General features: G+C 51.7%; 3 protein-coding genes across 4 annotated transcripts in view; 1 reads left to right on the top strand and 2 right to left on the bottom strand.

Annotated features, from left to right (window-relative positions):
- On the bottom strand, nucleotides 1-7763 carry gnpat (glyceronephosphate O-acyltransferase). Its single transcript, XM_035529317.1, has 16 exons — nucleotides 7680-7763; nucleotides 7313-7504; nucleotides 7058-7234; nucleotides 6666-6795; nucleotides 6113-6240; nucleotides 5878-5953; nucleotides 5357-5508; nucleotides 5101-5231; nucleotides 4740-4963; nucleotides 4381-4632; nucleotides 4216-4295; nucleotides 3987-4127; nucleotides 3729-3828; nucleotides 3430-3523; nucleotides 3232-3293; nucleotides 1-2625 (listed from the first exon to the last, which is right to left on the bottom strand). The coding sequence occupies exons 1-16, from the start codon at nucleotides 7698-7700 to the stop codon at nucleotides 2582-2584; spliced, it is 2004 nt and encodes a 667-aa protein (XP_035385210.1). The 5' UTR covers nucleotides 7701-7763; the 3' UTR covers nucleotides 1-2581.
- Nucleotides 7467-10310, top strand: c8h1orf131 (chromosome 8 C1orf131 homolog). 2 transcript variants are annotated; one of them, XM_027009495.2, is made up of 7 exons: nucleotides 7467-8116; nucleotides 8718-8989; nucleotides 9098-9154; nucleotides 9347-9442; nucleotides 9621-9698; nucleotides 9799-9836; nucleotides 9994-10310. In XM_027009495.2, the coding sequence occupies exons 1-7, from the start codon at nucleotides 8029-8031 to the stop codon at nucleotides 10118-10120; spliced, it is 756 nt and encodes a 251-aa protein (XP_026865296.2). In that variant the 5' UTR covers nucleotides 7467-8028; the 3' UTR covers nucleotides 10121-10310. The 2 variants fall into 2 exon arrangements, with proteins under 2 accessions (XP_026865296.2, XP_026865295.2); XM_027009494.2 differs by having other exon boundaries at nucleotides 7468-8116; nucleotides 9621-9707.
- A 2728-nt stretch (nucleotides 10311-13038) lies between these two features.
- The window catches only part of LOC113577062 (E3 ubiquitin-protein ligase TRIM9), an 11370-nt gene continuing 7390 nt past the window's right edge, over nucleotides 13039-17018 (bottom strand). The window contains exons 4-10 of the mRNA XM_035529315.1: nucleotides 16330-16440; nucleotides 15707-15860; nucleotides 14979-15139; nucleotides 14618-14756; nucleotides 14172-14475; nucleotides 13500-13662; nucleotides 13039-13239 (exon numbers count right to left, since the gene is read on the bottom strand). Coding sequence (XP_035385208.1) covers nucleotides 13192-13239; nucleotides 13500-13662; nucleotides 14172-14475; nucleotides 14618-14756; nucleotides 14979-15139; nucleotides 15707-15860; nucleotides 16330-16440 — 1080 coding nt within the window. The 3' untranslated portion in view covers nucleotides 13039-13191. The remainder of the gene's footprint in view (nucleotides 13240-13499; nucleotides 13663-14171; nucleotides 14476-14617; nucleotides 14757-14978; nucleotides 15140-15706; nucleotides 15861-16329; nucleotides 16441-17018) is intronic.

Here is a 17018-nt window from a genome sequence, read left to right as displayed (position 1 = left end):
TTCTGCATTCCAGTGTTTTGTTTAGCAAACTTTAATCTCGTCATTACAGACTTAGTATCAAACACACGCCACAATTATCAGTGTGATAAACGTTATTCATTAGACAAACGCTGTCAGACCGTAAAACTGACTCATTATGCTAGAAAACACACGAAAGAAAAAAAACTATTTAAAGTAACAGAAAATAACTTTGGCAGAAAAAGACCCTTATTTTGGAGGTCCTGAAGGACGTAAAAGCAGGGAGATGTTGACGTTACACTTTCGAGGGGTCATAAATATTCACCCGCACTGAGAAGACTTTACTGCTTTCCAGACATTTACAAAATAAAAGACCTTTAGCACCTTTCAGGAAAACAACTATGGCTATGGGCAAATGATCACATGACACGAGTTAAACTGAGCTGTGCTTTGGTAAATGTGTAACGAAAAATTCCCACAAAATTCCAATTCTCTCCGGCTACGGGGTTCCAGGATTCTTCAAGACTCAATCTCTACCACAGTTGGCCAGTCCATGCGATACAACACAATATGCTACTTTTGCCAAGTGTGGAGCATAACACGTTCAACACAGCCGCCCACAATATTCCAACAGGGTTAGTACAGACAATGTCGGTGGACTGTGCAAAGTTTCACCCACGGTTTTGGTCTCCACCCTTCGTGCGTGATCCAGAACTCTGTCTGAGGACGGCATGGTGGAATTCTGAAGACGGTGTACCCTAACAGTTCAGCAGGGCAGGTGAAATGGAACCATGACTTCCTGTCTCTTTTGGCAATGCGTTTCGGGCGAGTATGAAACTGTGACGCAAGGCTGCGTGCGTGTGTGTGTGTGTGTGTGTGTGTGTGTGTGTGTGTGTGTGTGTGTGTTTAAAGCTTCCCCAAAGCACTGATCCAATTTTGCAAGCACACTCAAAATGAAACATGTATATAAAATGATAGCTCCATACACACATAACCTAGCCCTACACTTAACCCTACACTTAACCAATCATATCGTACACACATAACCCAGCCCTACACTTAACCCTAGCCTTAACCAATCATATCGTACACACATAACCCAGCCCTACACTTAACCAATCATATCGTACACACATAACCCAGCCCTACACTTAACCCAAGCCTTAACCAATCATATCGTACACACATAACCCAGCCCTACACTTAACCCTAGCCTTAACCAATCATATCGTACACACATAACCCAGCCCTACACTTAACCCAAGCCTTAACCAATCATATCGTACACACATAACCCAGCCCTACACTTAACCCAAGCCTTAACCAATCATATCGTACACACATAACCCAGCCCTACACTTAACCCTAGCCTTAACCAATCATAATCTATGCCAAGGTTTCTCCATCCCAGCCCCTACGTCTTGCGTCCGCTGTGGTCTAGCCTAACAGACTCGATAAACGAACCAAATGGCACAACTGAGGTTTGTTAGCAGAAGAAAACAAAACGGTGAACTGGACCCTCCAGGACTGTGAGTAACGCATAGAACACAATCGGTTAAACGCGCTCGTGGAATCATCCGCTCCCTGAACACCGCACCGTGTGACGGCGCACGAGCCGGCGCAGGCTTTGCTGCCTCGCAACGCCCCAGGTGGAGTTTTACAGGGACACCCACCCGATCAGATAACGAGCTCCGCTTCGCTAGCCGTCAAAATCTCATTCGGGAACGCGAGAAACTGCAGCCTGCGTCGAGGGCAATTAACCACACTTCTGTTTCCCATAAAACCATCAAGGACGGACAGTACAGAAACGTCCAAATAACTCGCCGCTTTCTCTCAGGTTGCCTGCACATTCCGCTCTCCGGTATAAAACTAAAAGAGCATTTTGGTTTGTTTTTTTTGCGGTTTTCTATGAAAGCGCACATCTGCTGAGAGAACGTAAACATTCAGTGGCGATCATCGCACTCTTTCTCGGGATAAGCCGCCTTTGGAGCAAGCGATAACTGTGGATTCCGGCTCCGGCGTCCGCGCCGCTCGCGGAGAGGGGATGACGTCGCGGCGGCCCGGCGAAAAAGCCAAAAGCCTGACGCGCAAAGGAAACGCTGAAGACGTCCGAGCGAAGAAAAGAGGATGAGAAATAAAAACAGCACGCCAAAAGCAAAGCAACAATAACAAACAAGATGGGAGTTTTAACAACGGATCAGTACCGAGTGAAAAGACAGGGTAACGGAGACCGTTCTGGTCTCCGCCTGCTAACGTTAAAGTCAAATTAATAAAGAAGGAGGTCACGAAACAGAAACGTGGCCATGTTGAAGGTTCAGAGAGACACAGAGAGAGCGAGAGAGCAGTTAAAGGCAGTGAGGTGGATCACTCAGCAGGAGGAGACACCATCAATGGAGACAGTGATAAAATAAAGGTGTGAGAGAGAGAGAGAGAGAGAGAGAGAGAGAGAGAGGGCAAGAACGTCTCAGACAGCGAACCCGTTAAGTCTCTTTAAGGCTCCAACCACAAACAGTCTCTGTAGACAGCAGAGCCGCGCAGATGCACGGAAACGCGCCGCCGTGGTAACGGCGGAGGTCGCGGCCCCGGACTCCTCTCGGGCTCTCCCGCCGCCTCCCGCTCGCGCTCACAGTCGCGCGTGGACAGGTTTCTGGGTAGGAATTCTGCCCCCTGAGAGTTGGAGCAAAAGCAACAGTCAAAAAAAAAAAAAAAAAAAAAAAAAGCCCAAAAACAACAACACGCCGAGATCAGCATCGCAAATTAGCGCGCGTTAGTCTGCCGCAATAACGCACACTAATTTGCGATGCTGATCTCGGCGTGTTGTTGCGCCACGCTCTGTGCTCTTCTGTGACTAACACTCCGGGAAACTGGGTCATTTAAAAAATAAAATAAAATAACAGAACTGCTCTCATATATACACAGATTACATATATATCTCCAGATATACTGGTTACGTTACATTACACAGAAAGATAAAAGCTAGCTGTAGGTTAGTGATCACGCTGCCGTTATGCAGATTAACTTGCTAGCTATAGTTATGCTAATTTTATGCGAAATATGCAAATTACAGGTAGTACTTACATACCATAAACATTGTCAGGTGGACATTCTATGTTGTTAATAATAATAATAATAATAATAATAATAAATAACTAAATATAAATAAAAACTGCAAGATTTTGAAAGGATCTGTGTGTTTGTGTGTGTGAGAAACCCTTAAAATGTTTTTACTCAAACTACAAATTTTGCCTGACAAGACGCAACGTCAAAACGTACCCAGCATGTCCTCCAGCGAGCTCGCTGCCCTCCTGTTGACCTTCAGTGTCACCTGATCACCGCTGCAGAGAAGAAAAACAACAACCGGCCGTCCGTCAGATGGCGGGACACACCTCCGGACCTTTCCGGCCGCGGCGAACGAACGAAAGAAGAGCGAGGCTGTGGAAGTCAGCCTACGGAGGAACGTCGCGGCCTTACACTTTGACCTTCGTGACGGCCTCCAGCTGGACCAGGGCGGCGAGGGCGTTCTTCTGCAGGTCCGATGACAAGGCCTCGTAGCACTTCAGGGTTCCTGCGAGAGAGAGGGAGCTTTGAGGCGGCGCAGAGGTGAATGCTGACGCTTTGTTTGAGAGCTTATAGGTGGATCTCCCGTGGGTTGGGCGCCAGCGCCATGGCGGGAACGCAGAGAGAGAGAGAGAGAGAGAGCGCGAGAGAGCGAGAGAGAGACGGGGACGCCTGCCGTTACCGTCCGCCTGATGCAACGAGCGTTAGAACACCTGCTAGGATGAGTTGGAGGGCGAAGTTCCTCGCTGCTGGAACGAACTTATTCTCACGAAGGTTCTCCTCCGTCTCCTTACACAGATACTGGCACACCACCTACAGGCATGCGTGCACACACACACACACACACACACACACACACACACGTGCTTGTGAGCTGTTGTAAGTTCTGAGTTTGGGGGAGTTGGTGTCACGCTATAGTGACATTTTGGGCGTTAGCGACACATCCGGCTGTGCGTGTGGCGTAACGTTACCTGGTATCCCTGCAGGAAAGGGTCTAGGAGTGCACGCAGGAAGGCCAGGGTCGCGTGTCCGCCCTCTGACATCACAATGTCCTGCTGTGACTCCTGGACGGCACAACACTTTCCCAGGAGGTAACACGCCTCCTCAAAGTCCTGTGCACACACGCGCACACAGTAACGACAGGAGCCAACAGTGCGCGGTCGGACGGAGCAAAACCCTCAGATGCACGGGAGGTCGTACCTGCACCGAGGCCCCGGGGCAGAGGATAAACTCATTGGAGAACACAGTCCACAGGAAGTTGAAGCAGGTGTAGACCTCATCTGGAACAGGAAGCTCCTATCAGCGCAAACCACACGCACGCACGCCCGCACGCACGCCCGCCCGCCCGCACGCACGCACGCTCACCTTTCCTGCTGGAGTTAGCAGTCCGCAGGGCCACTGACAGCAGAGCAGGCCTGATGAACACGTGCAGGATCTGGTTCCTGTAGGAGGCGCAAGAGAGCACGCCGACCGCCCGGTCGAACGCCAGCTCCTCGGCCGTCTGACCCACCCCTGGCGTCTCGGCGACGGCCAGTCGCACGCGGCCCCCGGACACGCGGGCCAGGTTCTTGTGCAGGGCCAGGCCGGCGCCGACCACCTCGCGGCAGGGTTTGCAATCTTTGGGAGGAGAGAGAGAGAGAGAGAGAACAAGACCTCTAGCTTTGGCAACACGGGCGTTTTTGGACAATGACCGAAGTAACAGACGGCGGGACGGCACGTCCTACCCGGCCAGTCCAGGAAGGCTCCGAAGGACAGGGCCAGGCGGCGGAGCCAGGCGGCCTGCTCCTCGAGGACAGGCAGGTCCATGCCGTCGGGGTTCTGGAGTAGCAGCGTGGCCACCAGCGTCCATGGCCGGAGCACCATGGCCTGCTCCTGCAGACGGACCAGACGGAACGCCGCCTCGCCCACCAGAGCCTGGGCGGCCAGGCACGGCCTCTGGGGGATGTGCCTGTGGACGCAAAAGCGCGCGTTAACGGGATGGGCCGGAACGCGCTGGAATCTCTGTGACGTGATCGTCACTTAGCCGATGCTGCGGGGGCGGTTGGGTTCAGGGGAGGGGTGTGCTCGCTGACAAGGCTGACCCACCTGGGCACCAGGTTGTACTGCGAGCGCTTAACGCGGCCCTGGGCCAGACTGCGCACGGACACGGGGTGACCGAAGTACACATGCATGACGCCGTAGTCCTCGCGCAGGATCTGTCTGGCTTTCAGAAGACCCTGAGAGAGAGAGAGAGAGAGAGAGAGAAAATGCCAGATAATCCAGTGAACAGGAATCATATAAAGGGCAGGCGCGTAAATTAGCCAAAATACACGAACCACAGTAGGAATGGACCGTTACTCACGGACGTGGTCTCTTTGGGCTTGGGCACCCCAAGGAGCTCGCGCGCGTACAGAGATTCTTCTAGAATCCGGTCGTAGCTGATGCTGACTGGGACCAGGTGGATGTCAAACACTTCCCCTTTAAAGAAAGGTTCCATTACGATGTTCAGTAGACCTGAGAGAGAGAGAGAGAGAGAGAGAGAGAGAGAGAGAGAGAGAGAGAGAGAGAGAGAGAGAGAGAATGAGCATTGGGTGGTCTAACATAGCAGACAGAAAGCAGACTTTTGGCTTTTCTTTTTTCATAGTTCTTAATTAGCTTTTTTCCCCCCGGTGCATTCTGATCGATGACTGGATCGGCGCGTCATCTCATGGAGTCTGACTCGTCACTCCCAACAGCCTCCCCCCATAAATAATGCAGAACCGTTGCCTCTAAAGCAATCACTTGCTGCCTCTGAATTGATTGTGCAACTGCTCCCAAATTTAATTTTGGGGAGAATTCGGCATCCACACGCCACCCCACCACAAAGAGCCAGCATGGGATCACCTGTCTTGGGCGTCAGGGACTTCCCTGTCCGGCTCCTTGTTCCCTCCAGGAAGAACTCGATGGGCGCATAGCCGGTCTGCGGAAGTCGGGAGACACAGCGGAGGGGACAGGAGGTGTCAGACAGGCCTTGCTTGGAACACTTTTCGGAATCTCAGCGAAACACTCAATGAGACTTTCGTCCCACAGGGGCATTCCTTGGGTACACATAACGCGCGGACTGACGGGTCCAGCTTACCCTCAGCATGGTCTTCACGTATTCGGAGAAGACGGCCCAGTAGAGTTTATCTCCCCCGAAGGAGCGCCGGATGAAGAACGCCCCGGACATTCGCAGCATCTCCCCGACAACCTTCATGCTCATGAAATCTGCAACGACGAGGGGTTTCTCTGGGTCTCGCGCCACCGTCAACAAAGACGCTCACGCGAGAACCGGATAAACAGACAAAAAAAAAGTCACAAGACTTCCCTCACGCGTAAGACGCTTGTTTTGGGTCTTCCTTACAGTCTAAGCAGGGGGCGCTCGAGTAATGTGGAGTTTAGTTCCAACCCTGATCTGTCACGCCTGCACAAGATTAAGTCCTTCGGTAGCGTATTAGAGTCAGGCGTGCTAGATTGGGGTGGAGCTAAACCCTGCTCGGTGGCAGACCTCAAGGGTTTAAAATTGAAACCGATCCGAACTGGATTCAATGCGATCAGATTACGCAGTCCCACTACAAATACGCACCCGTTCTGGCGGGGCTAAACCGGATTAAACGGGAGTTGGATTACGTAGTCCCACTGCAGATACGCACCCATTCCCGCGGCGATGACCGGCAGAGCCAGGTCGTAGGTGTAGAGGATGTATGACATCATCAGGAAGTCCATGTAGCTACGGTGACTGGGCAGGAGCACCACCGGGTGATCCTGAATAGCTTGCTGCAACTGGAACCAACAATCAATACACCAACTAATCAATACAACACCCTCACCTAATCGATCAACACGTCATTCGGCTGACGAACAGTTAAGCTCCAGCACGGCGTACATTCATAAAAATACATATGAATATATAAGACAAAATAACGACCTAAAGAAAGGATTTCTTTGATCTTGGAGCTCTGGAGCAGTTATTAAGTGCGTTTTCTTTCGGGGGGGTGGTGCAGGAGTCGCCAGCAGCAGGCCACCCCACCCACGCGGTACGCACCCTCTGAACGCCCTCCTCGTTGACGCGCACACTGCGGAAGAGGGTCTTGAAGACCTTGCTCAGCACGTAGGCGAAGAAGCGCACCGTGCCGAGCCGGAGGCGGTGGGCCATCTCGTCCAGCAGGTGGGCGGCCTCCTCCTGCACCAGCTCGCGACGCTCCCCACACTCCGCGGACACCTGGAGGGGAGGGGTGGTATCTCGTTTGTTTGTTTGTTTGTTTGTTTGTTTGTCTACGTCACAGCCGACGACACTCACCTGGCCGATCACGTGCTGCAGCGCGTCGGACTGCAGGACGGCGCCCCGGAGCGCGCTCACCTCGCGCGGCGCGAGCCCCTTGTAGACCGCGGGCGCGTAGCAGCGCAGCGCGTGCCGCGCGTCGCTGGAGCGGCGCCTCTCCTCGAGCATGTCCTCGAGCTCGTCCCTCTTCTTCAGCCCGGGGTCTCGCGGCTACGCGTAAGGCACGATCAAAAACAGTCAGCCGCAACTGCAATTAACGTTATTTACTTATCCTGCACGTCGGGTTAGTTTTCCAAATTGGCTACACACATGATCAGATTAACGAAGTTAATACAGTACCTCAAACATTAGCAAACTAATGACATCTGGCGTTCAGATACGTTACCGAATACAGCACGGACGCCATTCCGACCCAGGAGCTACCGCACCATCGGCGAGGCGACGGTGGAAAGACCTGCGATCTGTAGAGTAGAGCGTCTGCAAAGTTGTCAGTTTAAGAATAACAGCTAACCGACTGCTCGACCGGACACGCATGGGTGGCGTCGCAGATCAGGCGACGTTGTACTTCCTGAAAACGCGGCGTGACGGGACGGTGGCCGCCAGGGGACAGTGCGCGGATTACCCACGCGGTCGGACGCGGGATTTGTTTTGGGTTTATTTATTTTTCGACTAACCTTCGGATTTAAACGTCCTGTAGTTGCAATACCGCGTCGGGTCGATGTTTGCGAATTAACATGAAGCGAAAAGGGGAAGAGAGCGGCGCAGAGGGCGATGTGGACCGCGAGTTTCTGGACCGAGTCCTCAACCAGCTGTATGATTTTGGTGAGTCTGCTAAAAGCTAAGATAACGCGGGCTAGCCTAGCCCAGCCCAGCCCCGTTACACTACCGTTAGCCTAGCCTAGCCTAGCCCAGCCCCGTTACACTGCCGTTAGCCTAGCCTAGCCTAGCCTAGCCTAGCCCAGCCCCGTTACACTGCCGTTAGCCTAGCCTAGCCTAGCCTAACCCAGCCCCGTTACACTGCCGTTAGCCTAGCCTAACCCAGCCCCGTTACACTGCCGTTAGCCTAGCCTAGCCTAACCCAGCCCCGTTACACTGCCGTTAGCCTAGCCTAGCCTAACCCAGCCCCGTTACACTGCCGTTAGCCTAGCCTAACCCAGCCCCGTTACACTGCCGTTAGCCTAGCCTAGCCTAGCCTAACCCAGCCCCGTTACACTACCGTTAGCCTAGCCTAGCCTAGCCCAGCCCAGCCCCGTTACACTACCGTTAGCCTAGCCTAGCCTAGCCTAGCCTAGCCCAGCTCAGCCCCGTTACACTACCGTTAGCCTAGCCTAGCCTAGCCCAGCCCCGTTACAATCTCTCTCGTTCTCTCAACTCTCTTTCTCTCACACACTCTATCTCTTTCCCTCTCTCTCTCTCCGGGTAGGAGAGGGGCGACACAGCAAGCGGTCCAAGAAGAAGAGCGACAAAAGGAGGAAAAGAAGAGGTGAGGAGGAGGAAGATGAGGAGGAGGAGGAGGAAGAGCTCAATGAGAAAATCGGCGGGGTAAAAGCAGATTCAAGTGGCGCGACCGTTGTCATTGACGACAGCAGCCACGAGTCCCAAAACCCGGTACCGGCGCGGCAGGAGTCAGACGTGGAGATCGTCACGTTCCTGGATCCCCTAAAGAAGAACAAACCGGCCAAACCGGAGACTAACGTAAGGGGTAGTCTAAAGAAAACATGCACCGGTGCAGTGTCTGTTATTGCATCCGGTTACCATGGCTACCTTCTTTCTTTCTTTCTGTGTGTGTGTGTGTGTCAACAGCCCCCTGAAGTAAAGGACCACAGGAAAAACCCACATGAAGCTCTAAGTATAGAAAAGGTAAACCAGTCTATTTCTGTCCCTTTGTTTGATTATGCACTTTATTTCCCAACAAACAGGGATTTTCTTACTTGTAATGCGTCACTGGCTAAAGCCAATCTCAATCTTAGTCTCCGGACCCACACGGTTCGGGTCGCCGCGCGTTTTAATAAGCGGACGGTGGACGGCGCCGTTCCGCGCTCTGTTCCACAGGCCCGGCTGGACGTCCACCGGTTCGGACTCGCGGGCTTCCAGAAACCGCAGCAAAGAGTGTTTGAGCAGGAGCGAGCCATAATGCTGGGAGCCAGGGTACGTCCCAACCACAATCACGGGGGTTTGGAAATATTACCTGTGTTTGGCACCCATCGGCTGCGTGTTTCCGAATGTGTCGCGTCGGTGTGGGTGCCGCCTGGTAAACGCAACTTGACGATAGTCTCAAAATCTTTTTTTTTTTTTTTTTTTTTTCCCCCTTACTCCTTCGTGTTAGCCTCCAAAGAAGGAGTATGTGAATTACAGAGTATACCAGAATACGATAAAGGAGAAGAAGGCGAAAGACGCAGAGGAGGTGAAGTCCGTAAGTCTGTGTTGTGAAGAAGCGCCGTGGCATTAAATTTGACTTGTTTGGACTGAGTGAGATGTCGACTAAACACCTTTATTTTGTCCAGCGCGCGCGGAGGACGAAGAAGAAAGCTGGAAAACGGAAGTGCGTACTTTTATCCTGCCGCGTTCTTCCTCGTTTACGGCTAAAAGTTTATAAGTGAAGATGTGGGCTCAAAGTTAATGTCCGTTTCAAAATGGTCCGACGCCAGATTCGTTTTTCAAACAGCACTGGGTGTCATTTCCTCTTGCCTGGTTTGCAGAGCTGACGGATGCAGGGCTGCCCCCTCCGGCAGGGAGCCCGCCGGCCTGCTGGGACGCTTCAAGGGCGGCGTCCTGTTGCTGAACCGTGGAGACATTCAGAAAGTGACCAGCAAGCGAAGGAAGTGAGCGAGCGAGAGAGCGGCGAGCGTGTGCACGCGAGACCCAGCCGCCGTGGGAAGGATTCGCTTGCTGACTGCTCCGGGACTATAACGAACGTGGGGGAGCTCCGAATTGCCTGCACACTTGTGTTTTGTTTGTTTGTTTGTGTTTTTGTGATGTAGAGGACGTGATTAAAAAAAAACAGACCACGACACACCCCTTTTGGCCGTCACAGTTTCGCTCATTTATGAAAAGGACGGAAGTAGAGATCGCTTTCATACACTGGTACGAAAAAGAAGTCGGGTACAATGCAATTTTTAAATATACAAACCACAAGGAAGTACAAAACGTTCACACTGGCAGGAGGAAAGGAAAGGAAAGAACCGAGAACACGTGCAGTAGCTTTTAGGAGGGGAGGGCGCACAGTACTACGACACGCGTCCGCTCGCGCATACGCTCTCGTGGCGGCGGTGGTGTGCAGAGAAGTTCAGCATTCCTCTGGGGATCTCTGTGTGTGTGTGTGTGTGTGTGTGTGTGTGCTTGGTCCCCTCTGAACTCTGAAATGCCCCTACGCGTGCTGCGTTGTGGACTTCTCGTGTCTGACGACCCTCGAAACGTTTAATCAGATGCAGTGTTGTACTTCAGCACCCTAAAAGTTTGTTTTTACCTGTTTTTCCTGTTTTGTTTTTTTTATTATTACCCCCAGGGTTAAACACGCATACCAACTGCCACCTCTGTGATTAAGGTCGTTACATTGGTTCCCAGTCACTTTAGAGTCTATGCGCTCCTGACATGAGTGGACTCTGCCCCGCCCACCCATGCTTTAACGGGGATTTGTATTTGTTCTAGACGTCCATCGGCATACGCGATCCATCAGTCTCTCTCTCTCTCTCTCTCTCTCTCTCTCCCTCTCTTTCTCTCATTACACTGACTTACACAGCATTGCATAAGACTATTTACAACTCCCCAGTCTTCATAAATGTAATTGAAAATCCCAGTTCCCATTTTCAATTATTATTACTCATAATTATGACGGTGATTATTATATTATTATTATTATTATGCAAAAGAAAGCTCAGATTGAGTAGCCAGAGGCGCTTCTCTACGTCGTTCAGTTTTGCAGAGGTATTGGAGCCAATAGTTGACCAATTTTAAAACTGGAAGGCTTACGTGTAACTTAATGGGACGTTTAACTGAAAAATAGTCCCGTCGGTAACTCGCCTGTGCGGTACTTTCTGTCAGTAAAGGGTTTGGTTGCGAATAATCGACTGCAGTTCTTGCAGTGTTCAATCCGAACGCTAGAGGGCAGCGTGCAACCGCTCGGTTGTTCTTGTTCATTACACTATATACACCAACTTAAAAGACCCCATGCTGAGAACATAGAGGCTCTCCTGGGTTTTCCATATTTACAGCTGTACGCCATGCAGAAAACAACCTTATTATGTTTCTCACGATACCATTTGAACTGCAGGAGCAAAGTTTCATTCAGAACTTGTGAAAGAGAAGAACAGGTTTTAAATCAATCTCCGCTAGTTAATGTAAAAGGAGATCTTTAGGAACTCCATAAATTCAGCTCTGGAATGTAATTCTTATTCTTACATAAATATATCACAGTGTGAAAGACATTGGTCTTAGATGCTGGCTAAACATTTGACTGGAAATGACATATAATGTAAGCAGCAAAGCGGTGTGTGTGTGTGTGTGTGTGTGTCCTTCGGTCAGCAGCTTGTATGTTTTTGGCAAGAGTCGTGTAAACATTCCAAGAACGTGACTAACTGAGTTGGCACAGGGTGTTTCTGACAGACAAAAGTCCTGAAATGCAAGACTTGACTATTTCGGAACACCGAACCGAGCTGGACTGCACAGGACGATGTCCGCGTCATGTCCGTTTTTCCAGACAAGGCTTCAGCTTAGTGCTGAAGAGGAATTTTCGTTCCAGAGAAGTTCTGCTTGGCAGTGTGACCTTTGACGCGTGTCTTGAGCGAGTGTTGGCTGGTCCTGAGGTTTGTGTGGTGTGGTGTGGTGTGACTTCTGACACTAGTCTGAGTCTGTGGTTTGTGTGGTGTGGTGTGGTGTGGCTTCTGACACTAGTCTGAGTGTGATTTGTGTGGTGTGGTGTGGTGTGGCTTCTGACACTAGTCTGAGTCTGTGGTTTGTGTGGTGTGGCTTCTGACACTAGTCTGAGTGTGGTTTGTGTGGTGTGGTGTGTGGCTTCTGACACTAGTCTGAGTCTGTGGTTTGTGTGGTGTGTGGTGTGGCTTCTGACACTAGTCGGAATCTGTGGTTTGTGTGGTGTGTGGTGTGGCTTCTGACACTAGTCTGAATCTGTGGTTTGTGTGGTGTGGTGTGGTGTGGCTTCTGACACTAGTTTGAGTCTGTGGTTTGTGTGGTGTGGCTTCTGACACTAGTCTGAGTCTGGTTTGTGTGGTGTGGCTTCTGACACTAGTCTGAGTCTGTGGTTTGTGTGGTGTGGTGTGGTGTGGCTTCTGACACTAGTCTGAGTGTGGTTTGTGTGGTGTGGTGTGGTGTGGCTTCTGACACTAGTCTGAGTGTGGTTTGTGTGGTGTGGTGTGGTGTGGCTTCTGACACTAGTCTGAGTCTGTGGTTTGTGAAGTCTGGCTAAAAGCTGAGTGTTACCCTGGCGACAGGGAGGCAAAGAATACCAGCTCTGGCTGGAAAGTTGTGGTCAGTCCAGAGGAGACACTCAGTTTCATATCAACCAAGGAACAGATGATGAAATGGTGTGTGAAAATATATATAAAGTTTTGTTATATATATATGCGTGTGTGTGTGTGTGTAAGAGTGTGATATAGGCTTATCACTGTGGTGCTTAAGTAGCTTGTTTCTTAAACCAGCTGTCCTGTGACCCCTGGGGCCCGGCGACTGGCAACAACATACATTGTGATCATACACACAAATGATACAAAAAAAAAGGGGGGGGGGGGGGGGGTGGATAATAATAAATAAATAATAGTAATAAAGCAATTGTCCTCGTGGATCTCCCAGTGGAAGGCAGAGTGTTGCTTGAGAAAGGGAAGGACAGCTCACGCCAGCCCGTCTAATCCAGGAATGCAATGACGGTTCCCGCAGGTCAGAGGTCATTGTTTGATGTTCTTCGGCACTTCTAGACCTGTGATTAGGGTCACCTATAGCAGAAGGACACACAAGCATACGTAAGTCTTCTCGTCAGCTGTCTCCAGAGGTTAAACAAACGGCGTCGGAGGACTGAGGGGTCCTCACGGCCGACGTTCCGGTGACCTGCTGACGTTTTCAGTCGGGCAGCCCTTGGAGTTTTCTGGCGCTAACAGGCGGGCTTGCGAACGGACCTCTGAATGGCCGAGGACGCCGGGGAAGGTGTGTGACCAAATAAAGTTACCAACAAAAGTGACAGCAGTATGGTGCTCACCTGCACGTTGCGGTTGAGGCTGATGGCCGGCACGAACGCGCCCTCCAGGTTCTGGAAGGCCACGGGTCCGTGCTGCTCCTTGTTGACGAAGAACGTGAGGGTGTGCTTCGTCAAGTCCAGTAGGACCCCCACGGTGGAGCCCTTGGCTATCCCTCCCTCGGCCCTGGGAGGGAGGGAGAGAGTAAGACAAAAGGGAGGATGGATGAGAAGAAGAAACGGAGCTGGAGCAGAAAGACCCGAGTGAGACGTTGGGGAGATCTTCACGGACGCCTCGGGCCAGCCACTTCACGTTTGCCGAGCCAGTCACTCGCGTAACGTCTGGGCTAACTGTAAAATACTGGTGACGATTAGAAGCAGACCGCTTGGGGGGGGGGGTCTTTTTTCCCCCCATAATCCCTTTCTCCATTATAACCAAAGAGTGAGGAAATAACAGATTTCGAGGCCGCGTCTCGAAACACAGCAGTGGAGTTATGTCCAGGAGTAGACAGCACTGGACACAGCAGTGGTGTCATGTCCAGGAGTGGACAGCGCCGGACACAGCAGTGGTGTCATGTCCAGGAGTGGACAACGCCGGACACAGCAGTGGTGTCATGTCCAGGAGTGGACAGCGCCGGACACAGCAGTGGTGTCATGCATGGCGTTTGTGAGTCTCGGTGCTCTGGCACCACCTACCTGTTGGTGTGCGAGTTGTTGTGCATGAACCAGGAGCGGTTGTTGTCCACGTACATGGCCCATGCCCTATCATCCTTGCCCAGCATGGCGTCTCTGGCCGCGCCCACGCGCGCCACACCGAACGCCGGGTCTGGGTGGTTGTCGTAGCGATCGACGCTGAGTTCCCAGTAGTGCGTGCCCTTGGAGAAGGTGGCAGTGGCGAGCACCACGCGGTCGTCATAGCTACTGCAGCTGGCCGTCTGGTTGTCGTTGGACAGGACGATGTCCCGGTGAGCTGAGGTAGGGTCAAAGGTGAACCAGGCCACTGTCGGAGGGAAAGGCGACAGATGAGTCGGCGTTGCGCAAAAGTAAGCGAGACGTGGCGAGAGAGAGGGAGAGAGAGAGAGGGAGGGAGGGAGAGAGAGAGAGGGAGGGAGGGAGAGAGAGCGCGCAGGACAGAAGCTGACCGTCTGACGTCTTTAAGACCACAGTCTTGCTGTAGGGCCCGACGCCAATCGAGTTGTAGGCTTTGACTCGAGCGTTGTAGGAGCTGTTGAAGTGGAGGCCATCCACGGTGCACACCGTCTCCTTCCCGATGTACACCTCCTGGGAGCGAGAGAGGGAGAGGCAGAGGCACGGAGTCGACACGAGTCACCGTCTCGTCAGCTACAGACGCAGCGGCGCAGAACATAACGCCGGAGAATCTTTTGGGGGGTTTGGAGAAAACGCCTCACACGCCGACGGACGGTGTGTGACGTCAGAACCCGTGTAACGGAAAAGTAAGAAAAGATACGGCCGGCCTAGAGCGCTAGTCGAGCCCGGGCGTACCCGATAATGCCCGCCGTTGCCGTCGTCCAGCTCCAGGATGTAGCCCTCCACCGGTAGCGCCGGGGCCACAGTTATCCTCCAGGCCAGCGTGGCGCTGTTGTTCTGCATGCAGCACTTCTCCAGCTGCAGCAGAGGCGCAGGGGGGGCGTTGGGGTTGTCCGCTGAAAGACAGAACGGAGTCGCGGTTTGCGTTACATGCGCGGACCCTTACGCAGGAGGAAGGGCATCGAAGTAACGGCGGGGGAATTTTGCTTGCGCTGGGGAGCGCGTCGATCTCGAGTTACTCGAGAAACTTGGCGTGACTTCACGAGTCAACGAGGTGCCGTCCGCTCACGCTGCAGCTCGCACCGGGAGCCTGATGTAAAGGGTTTTGCAGGAGACTGACATCCCAGCATCCCACCCTGTGGTGTCGGTCATGTGATCTGATACGGTTATAACGCAGGGCCAAGCAACACTAACGCCTCCTTAGCGGAACGGTTATAACATTATTACTAATATGATCATTACTGATATTATTATTGTTGTTGTTATTGTTAGTAGTAGTAGTTGTTGTATTAACAATATGCACTTTATAACAACATACAATGTTATTAATAAATATACACAATATCAATATATGTTATTATTGTAAATCATGTGATGTTTTTAAATCACTGTTCAAGTGTGTGGGTGTGTTCTGGAAGCTCTCACACCGCGTGTGCGTGCGTGTGTGTGTGTGTGCGTTGTACCTTTAGCCTGGATGAAGTCCAGCTTCAGGATGGCCTGCAGTAGCGGGTCTGTGCTGACATTCAGGGCAAACTCGGGGCAAACCTTGGGCTCCAGGGCTCCCTTCACCCACTGCTCCTGAGCAACCTGCACGCGCTTTATCAGCGCATCAGATATCTGACAAACGGAGAGAGAGAGAGAGAGAGAGAGAGGGAGAGAGAGGGAGAGGGAGGGAGCACGTCACGAGACATCAATAGTTCATAAAAATAACTGACAAACACGGATTGGTCTTCCCTAACAGGTGACGGCTACCTTGGGCACTCCAAGAAAAAGAAATCTCCTCATCTCCAACAGCGTGTCTCTCCCTTATCGGACATGTACGCACCAGTGCCTGACGGCATATTTAAGCGCAGATGTGGAGCAAGTTTAAAGGTTTGGGTTGCGCTGCTACGTCACGACGGCCTACAGGCCGCGGTCCGGTGTTCAGACGTTAGTGTTCGAGGTTTCATGACTGGATGTAGCCGTCGGGTCAAGTTGCTGATTGCAAATGGATTGCCAAATAAGTGATGTATACCCAACAAGTCTCTCTCTCTCTCTCTCTCTCTCTCTCTCTCTCTCTCGCTCTCTCGCTCTCTCTCTCTCTCACCAGTAAGAAGCCACTGGGGTCGTTCTCTTTGATGACCTCCAGGCAGTACTCCATCATCCCCGTGGTCTGGCGCAGCCTCATAGTGCAGTGTGTGATCTGGTCTCTCACCGTCTACACACACAGACAGACAGGCAACATACAATAAAAATCAGGAATAGTTCTTTCATGTATTTATTTAACACACAGTAATCAAAACATAATTATGTCATAATTCATATATTATTGGCGAGATTTTCTCCTCCAAATTCTCATCATCAGTCACTGGGCAGTTTGACAATGACACTAAAAAATGAGTCCACAGGGGCATACTGGGGCCATACTGGGGCCATACTGGAGCCATAATGGGGTCCCACGAGACAACCGACACCATTTAATCTCCAAACTGTCTCCAGACAGTCTCCAGTTAGTCACCAGACTGTTTACAGAAGCCCCCACACATCAGACCTGCTCCCCTACGATTCATTACGACCGAGCGTTCCCAAGATTCAGCCGGTCACGGCAGCGCATTCCAGAATCTTCTCCACACTCGTCACAGTTTAGGAGACTGCAGCCGTCTCCCTTTCTCAACGTGGCGAGCTCGCTCGGTTCTGATTTCTATTTCCCTGCTCCGATTTTTCCAAATTAATTATCCCATTATCCAACTGTCAAACGCTCTCTGGACCGGAACGACGACGTCCGAACAATTCTTC

Source organism: Electrophorus electricus, chromosome 8 (assembly GCF_013358815.1).
Source record: "Electrophorus electricus isolate fEleEle1 chromosome 8, fEleEle1.pri, whole genome shotgun sequence".
Taxonomy (NCBI): Eukaryota; Metazoa; Chordata; class Actinopteri; order Gymnotiformes; family Gymnotidae; genus Electrophorus; species Electrophorus electricus.
The sequence above is the reverse complement of the archived record's forward strand: the minus strand, read 5'-3'. Positions and strand labels throughout refer to the sequence as shown.